The 7,530-nt window shown below is 44.9% G+C and overlaps 1 protein-coding gene across 5 annotated transcripts in view; it reads left to right on the top strand.

Moving 5' to 3' along the window:
- Nucleotides 1-1,722: 1,722 nt before the first annotated feature.
- LOC122922579 (oocyte zinc finger protein XlCOF7.1-like) overlaps nt 1,723-7,530 on the top strand; it is a 29,761-nt gene continuing 23,953 nt past the window's right edge. For 3 of the 5 annotated variants that reach the window (XR_006387144.1, XM_044273239.1, XM_044273242.1), the window contains exons 1-4: nt 1,723-2,091; nt 5,591-5,782; nt 5,862-5,985; nt 6,060-6,181. Coding sequence is in view for 4 of the 5 variants with exons in the window: in XM_044273239.1 (XP_044129174.1) it covers nt 2,014-2,091; nt 5,591-5,782; nt 5,862-5,985; nt 6,060-6,181 (516 nt within the window). In the remaining variant the exon portion in view is untranslated. The remainder of the gene's footprint in view (nt 2,092-5,590; nt 5,783-5,861; nt 5,986-6,059; nt 6,182-7,530) is intronic. The other 2 variants (XM_044273240.1, XM_044273241.1) reach the window with 2 other exon arrangements.

Genomic DNA, 7,530 nt, shown 5'->3' with positions numbered 1-7,530 from the left:
GCAGACTGTGGTGTCCTGTCTGTTATTATAATACAGGAGGAGCAGACTGTGGTGTCCTGTCTGTTATTATAATACAGGAGGAGCAGACTCTGGTGTCCTGTCTGTTATTATAATACAGGAGGAGCAGACTGTGGTGTCCTGTCTGTTATTATACTACAGGAGGAGCAGACTCTGGTGTCCTGTCTGTTATTATAATACAGGAGGAGCAGACTCTGGTGTCCTGTCTGTTATTATAATACAGGAGGAGCAGACTCTGGTGTCCTGTCTGTTATTATAATACAGGAGGAGCAGACTCTGGTGTCCTGTCTGTTATTATACTACAGGAGGAGCAGACTCTGGTGTCCTGTCTGTTATTATAATACAGGGGGAGCAGACTGTGGTGTCCTGTCTGTTATTATAATACAGGAGGAGCAGACTGTGGTGTCCTGTCTGTTATTATAATACAGGAGGAGCAGACTCTGGTGTCCTGTCTGTTATTATAATACAGGAGGAGCAGACTCTGGTGTCCTGTCTGTTATTATACTACAGGAGGAGCAGACTCTGGTGTCCTGTCTGTTATTATAATACAGGAGGAGCAGACTGTGGTGTCCTGTCTGTTATTATACTACAGGAGGAGCAGACTCTGGTGTCCTGTCTGTTATTATAATACAGGAGGAGCAGACTCTGGTGTCCTGTCTGTTATTATACTACAGGAGGAGCAGACTCTGGTGTCCTGTCTGTTATTATAATACAGGAGGAGCAGACTGTGGTGTCCTGTCTGTTATTATACAGGAGGAGCAGACTGTGGTGTCCTGTCTGTTATTATACTACAGGAGGAGCAGACTGTGGTGTCCTGTCTGTTATTATAATACAGGAGGAGCAGACTGTGGTGTCCTGTCTGTTATTATACTACAGGAGGAGCAGACTCTGGTGTCCTGTCTGTTATTATACTACAGGAGGAGCAGACTGTGGTGTCCTGTCTGTTATTATAATGCAGGAGGAGCAGACTCTGGTGTCCTGTCTGTTATTATACTACAGGAGGAGCAGACTCTGGTGTCCTGTCTGTTATTATAATACAGGAGGAGCAGACTGTGGTGTCCTGTCTGTTATTATAATACAGGAGGAGCAGACTCTGGTGTCCTGTCTGTTATTATAATACAGGAGGAGCAGACTCTGGTGTCCTGTCTGTTATTATAATACAGGAGGAGCAGACTCTGGTGTCCTGTCTGTTAGTATAATACAGGAGGAGCAGACTCTGGTGTCCTGTCTGTTATTATAATACAGGAGGAGCAGACTCTGGTGTCCTGTCTGTTATTATACTACAGGAGGAGCAGACTCTGGTGTCCTGTCTGTTATTATACTACAGGAGGAGCAGACTCTGGTGTCCTGTCTGTTATTATAATACAGGAGGAGCAGACTGTGGTGTCCTGTCTGTTATTATAATACAGGAGGAGCAGACTGTGGTGTCCTGTCTGTTGTTATAATACAGGAGGAGCAGACTCTGGTGTCCTGTCTGTTATTATACTACAGGAGGAGCAGACTCTGGTGTCCTGTCTGTTATTATACTACAGGAGGAGCAGACTGTGGTGTCCTGTCTGTTATTATAATACAGGAGGAGCAGACTCTGGTGTCCTGTCTGTTATTATACTACAGGAGGAGCAGACTCTGGTGTCCTGTCTGTTATTATAATACAGGAGGAGCAGACTCTGGTGTCCTGTCTGTTATTATTATACAGGAGGAGCAGACTCTGGTGTCCTGTCTGTTATTATAATACAGGAGGAGCAGACTCTGGTGTCCTGTCTGTTATTATAATACAGGAGGAGCACACTCTGGTGTCCTGTCTGTCTCTGGCTTCCTGAACACAGAAGAAGCAGACTTTGGTGTCTCGTATGGGTATTATAAGAACAGAGGGGTCCTCTATTTTTCTCTGTAGTCTATCATTATAATATCAGTTTTATGTGATTTATTTCTAGGTTGAGTCGAGCAGTCATGTAACATGGAAGCCTGGCTTTAAGGAAGTATCCTGTAGTGAAGATGGACAAGAACAAGAGGCACATTACCGAGGGGATATTAACCCTCACCTTAGAGATCATCTACCTGCTGACTGGGGAGGTGAGGGATTTTGGGGATGACCTCACGTGACCTCACTGTTTTTCCTTTTAGGCTATGTCCACATGTAGCAGAAATGCTGCAGATTTTCCATCCAGATTTGTAAGTGGATATTCTGCAGCATATTACAGCGGCAGCAGGGTGCATGAGGTTTCACTCTATGTAATGTATTGGCGAAGTCCACTGCAAATCCACCCAAAATTCTGCTCCACATGTAAGACGTGTATCTGTGTTGGGCTATGTTCATATGTGCCCGCATTGCTAAGAAAAATTTTGTTTTGATTTATGCAAATGAGCCTCTAGGAGCAATGGGGGCGTTGCCATTACACCTAGAGGCTCTGCTGTCTCTGCAAGTGTCACACACTCTGCACTTTCACTGACAGGCAGTGTAAATTTCATCACACCTGGACCTGTCAATCAAAGTACAGAGGGCGCGACAGTTGCAGAGAGAGCAGAGCCTCTAGGAGTAACGGCAATGCCCCCATTGCCCCTAGAAGGTCATTTGCATATATTAAAACATAATTTTTCTCAGTAATGCGGACACATATGAACATGGGACCAACACAGATGCCTTCAGCTGCCAAGTGCACATGTAACAGGTCAGACAGTCTCATAGGTACAAATCTGCTGACAGGTGCCCTTTAAATATCACAAGGGAATCACTGGAGAGGTGTGGGATTCTGGGAATTACATCACTATGAGTTTACTCTTATTTCTAATAATGAAGACCTGTTACCACTCATGATGATTGGTTTAGTGCAGGCACCCTCAAACTGCGGCCCTCCAGCTGTTGTAAACTACAACTCCCACAATGCCCTGCTGTAGGCTGATACCTGTAGGCTGCTCGGGCATGCTGGGAGTTGTAGTTTTGCAAAAGCTGGAGGGCCGCAGTTTGAGGATGCCTGGTTTAGTGAGTTTGTGTATTCCCCATGAAAAAAACGATCCTGAACAATTGTTCTTAGAAATCTGCATTTTTATGGTCCTCTGTTATTCCTTCTGAATATTTATCAAGAAATGTACGATCGGGTGGTACCATTTTGTTCTCAAAGGGGTGTCACTTTTTGTCAGCACTGATTGGATAATTTCAGACAGTGCAGGGGCACACCTCCAACTGGTAACGTCCAGTTGTCAATTTATGCATACATTTCTAGGAGGAATAGGATAGGTCATCAGTATCTGATCAGTGAGAGTCCGACACCTGGGGCCCCCGCCAATCAGCTGTTTGAGAAGGCAGCGGCGCTCGCAGTAGCGCCATGGCCTTCTTGGAGCTAAGCTGCAATACGAAGCACAGACGCTATACAATGTACAACACTGTGCTTGGTGAGCACGGAGAAGGCCGCAGCACTCCCAGGAGCTCCAATGCCTTCTCACACAGCTGATCGGAGGGGGTCATGGATGTCGGACCCCCACCGATCCATACTAAAATCTCAGAAAAGCCTGTTAAGATTTTTTTTTTTTTGCTATTTATACATGGTGGCAGGGCTGGTGGGTTTTACATGTAGTTATCAACGTTCCAAGGTCCTTACTTTGCATCCAGATGCTCTACAGACTTTTTATTAGTCTGGCATCACTGTTGTTGTTTTTCATATGACAGCACTGTTTTTCGTCTTCTCTATTACATCACTGTTGTTTTGGGGTTGTTGAAAGGGTTCACCGTTTGTGCAATTAACAGACTTTGAAAAGGACCATATAATGGTACTTCGAGAAGCAGAAAAGATTTTATGAGAAGTTTCTGTAGAGCATTGGTGGTGTTGATAGTGGTCAGAGGTTTGTAGGCAGTCTCACACGTAGCAAGAGTTCTGGAGAGTCAAGACAGACAGGTGCACACCAAGATCACCGTAAGGAAAACTGTTCTATCTCAAAGGACAGCCACGGCATCATAAACTGGTTTTACAGTGACTGCAGAACCGTATTGACATACTCCATTAGTTTGTTTACTACTGACCTCTCATCGTCACCAAGAGCGCCTGCACTGGTGCTGTGAGATAGCTCATAGGAGGCATGCATGGCTAACAATGGTGTTCAATGATGAAAGGAGGTTCTGTCTTGATACTAATGACGGCCACATCACAGTTTGCGGGCGGGCTGGAGAGCGCCTACTGCAATTATGCATAGTGCAGAGAAACAAAGGACAAACCCTACATATAATTGTGTGGGGCACCATTAGCTACCGTGGCTATATTTGAGGATGGAACATTGACCAGCTTTTGACATGTCCAGGACATAGTGGAACCAGTCCTACTGCCTTTTTTGACTTGATTAGGAGATGTGGTGTCCAGCAGCTCCCCTGACCAGCTCGATCGTCAGATCTGTTCCCCATCGAGAATGTCTGGGACTAGAAGGGGTGACAGATCTCCCATGTGCCCCAAAAAAAAAAAAAAAAAAATGGAGATAGCACGTCCAAAATGATGGAATTTAATCCAGATGCAACATTTCGGCTTAGATATCCTTTGTCAAGCATTTTTTTAACCTATATGTACTCTACATTGGGGGCTTTTTACCACGCCCTGGTGACGTGCACCCACTACATTGATGCCAAGGAGTGCTGTTCATCCCTTTACTGCTACAATCGAATCTCCCATGTGCGCCAGCCAACCACCACCTTAGCCGAACTACGAGTCCAAGTTGAAAGAGCTTGGAAAGACAGCATCTGTATGGCTGTTACCATGCCAAAGTGGCAGCCTGTATCACAGCAAGGGGAGCTGCCACCCAGTATTAATGTGACCCTGCCTCAACATATCCCCTCTTGGTTGTTCAATCATTGACCAATAACCACTAGCAGTTTATACTTTGTTGGCTCCGCTCAATCTTCTTTCATTTTCTGCCAGTGTACATCAAATATGCATCTTAGGCCTTGGCTGAAGTCTTCTGTCAAGATTCTTTTAGATGAAAGCTGCATTATCTATAAAAACTGTAAAGTTTCACAGGATTGGATTATTTTATTATTTAACGGAGTTGTGCGGCTGGTATTTCTTTATTTTAAAAAGGGTTAGAATAACATAAAAAAGTAAAATAAAAGAAGTGATACTCAACTCACCAATACACTCCTGCTCCTGTTGTGACACTATCCTAGTCCCTGCTGGTATCTATTTACCGGTCCTTATTGACACACAGGAAATGACTGTTCAGCCAAACACTGTCTTCAGCGGTGACCACCCAAGCCAGTGATTGGCTGAGTGGTCATTTCGAGGGACCAGGAAGCAAAGACAATAAGTGCCAGAACGAGAGCAGCGGCAGATTGGTGAGGTCATTCTGACTTAATATACATACTGGATGGACAACCCCTTTAAGACTTGCCACTCCTGCCAATGGGTCATATTTATTGAATAAACCTAAATTAAAATGGCAGAACAATCACAATCAGCCCTTGTATTGACACAGTACTAGCAAAAGTCAGTCACAATAAATGCTACACCATCTGTAGTTAGGATTGTACATTGATGCATCTTTTTTGTCATTTATTGAAGAGTAAATTTGTATTCATATTTGTTCTCATACGCAGGATTACACAGTAGTGAAGAAAACATCTAGACAAATAGTGGACCCCAGAAGCCACTCCCATACCCCAGGAGGATGGAGTAGGACTCAGAGCCCTATCATGGAGCCTCCACCTCACTCGCTGATACCTGAGAAAACCAACAAGCAGAAGATCTTAGACCTCACCAACAAGATCATTGAGCTGCTGACTGGAGAGGTGAGCGGAATGCTGGGACATTATACAGTAACACAAGGGTTAATATGTCTGGATGATGACTGATGATTGTGTGTGTCAGGTTCTTGTAAGGTGTCAGGATGTCAGCATCTGTCTCTCCATGGAGGAGTGGGAGTATTTAGAAGGACACAAGGATCTGTACAAGGACGTTATGATGGAGGACCACCAGCCTCACACGTCTCCTGGTAAAGGAGAGCATTTTTGAGGGTCACCTAGATACTCCCATTATCTGATCATCACATTCACACAATGCACTCAGTCGCTCTGTGTGTGTTTCTTACAGATGGGTCCAGTAAGGGAAATCCACCAGAGAGATGTTCCAGCCCTCTGTATTCTCAGGGTAGTTCAGAGGACGATCACTGTGAGCTTCAGGATGATCAGGTAACTGAGGCTACCTTCACATCTGCGCTTTAGTTTCTGGTTTTGAGATCCAGCAGAGGATCTCAACAATGGACAAAAATGGTTCTGTTTAATTTAACACATTAGGATGCATCCACTCCGTTAGGAGGCAGTTGTGTTAAGGCTACTTCCACACTTGCGGCAGTGTGATCCGGCGGGCAGTTCCGTCGTCGGAACTGGCCGCCGGATCCGCCGATTTGCTGCTGCCTGAAAGCATTTGTGAGACGGATCCGGATGCGGATCCGTCTCACAAATGCATTGCAAGGACGGATCCGTCTCTCCGCTTGTCATGCGGACCGACGGATCCGTCTTGTACATTTTTCTCATTTTTACCGATCTGCGCATGCGCATGCTGGAACGACGGATCCGGTATTCTGAATGCCGGATCCGGCGCTAATACATTCCTATGGGGAAAAATGCCGGATCCGGCGTTCAGGCATGTCTTCAGTTTTTTTGGCCGGAGAGAAAACCGTAGCATGCTGCGGTTTTCTCTTTTGCCTGATCAGTCAAAACGACTGAACTAAAGACATCCTGATGCAAACTGAACGGATTACTCTCCATTCAGAATGCATGGTGATATGCCTGATCAGTTCTTTTCCGGTATAGAGCCCCTGTGACGGAACTCTATGCCCGAAAAGAAAAACGCTAGTGTGAAAGTACCCTAAATTGAAATCGCATCTTTCACTAAAAACAATGTAAGTCAATAGGTGATGGATGCTGAACCTCATTGACAATACATTGGCCCTAAACTGAACCATTTTGTCCTGGTTTTGAAATTCTCTGCCGCATCTCAAAACCGCAATGCCAACAAGCTGATGTGAAAGTAGCCTTAAACTGAGGTCTCATAAAATTTTAAGATCCTCTAATTAACCCCTTGGTGACGTCACGGCGAGAAGTGACTTCCCGCAAATTGACGTACTAATATGTCATGATGATCGGGGGGGCGGGGGGGGGGCACCAATGCTGTGCCGCCGATATTGTTGTAAGTGCTGATTCCGGGTGATTAACCCCTTTTATGCCATGATCAGCACTGACCATGGCATAGAAGAGGATCGCAAACGGAGGTGGCTCTCTCTACCTTTCCATTGGGTTCCCGTGCTGCGGTGACAAAGGCCTCAGGGTCTGCCATGTATGGAAGTCTGTGAGACCCAGTCCCCAGTGTGAAACTGACAATTTCAATGTAGAAATGTTGAAGTCCCTGTAGTGGGACAAAAAAAAAAGTGAAAAAAGGTAAAAAAAAAAAAAAAAAGTGGTTTAAAAAAATAAAGCTTTACAGTAAAAAAGTGCCCCTTTCCCTTCATCAAATGGTTTTTAATAAAAAAACGTTAACA

This window comes from Bufo gargarizans, unplaced genomic scaffold, assembly GCF_014858855.1.
Source record: "Bufo gargarizans isolate SCDJY-AF-19 unplaced genomic scaffold, ASM1485885v1 fragScaff_scaffold_503_pilon, whole genome shotgun sequence".
Classification (NCBI taxonomy): domain Eukaryota; kingdom Metazoa; phylum Chordata; class Amphibia; order Anura; family Bufonidae; genus Bufo; species Bufo gargarizans.
The sequence above is the reverse complement of the archived record's forward strand: the minus strand, read 5'-3'. Positions and strand labels throughout refer to the sequence as shown.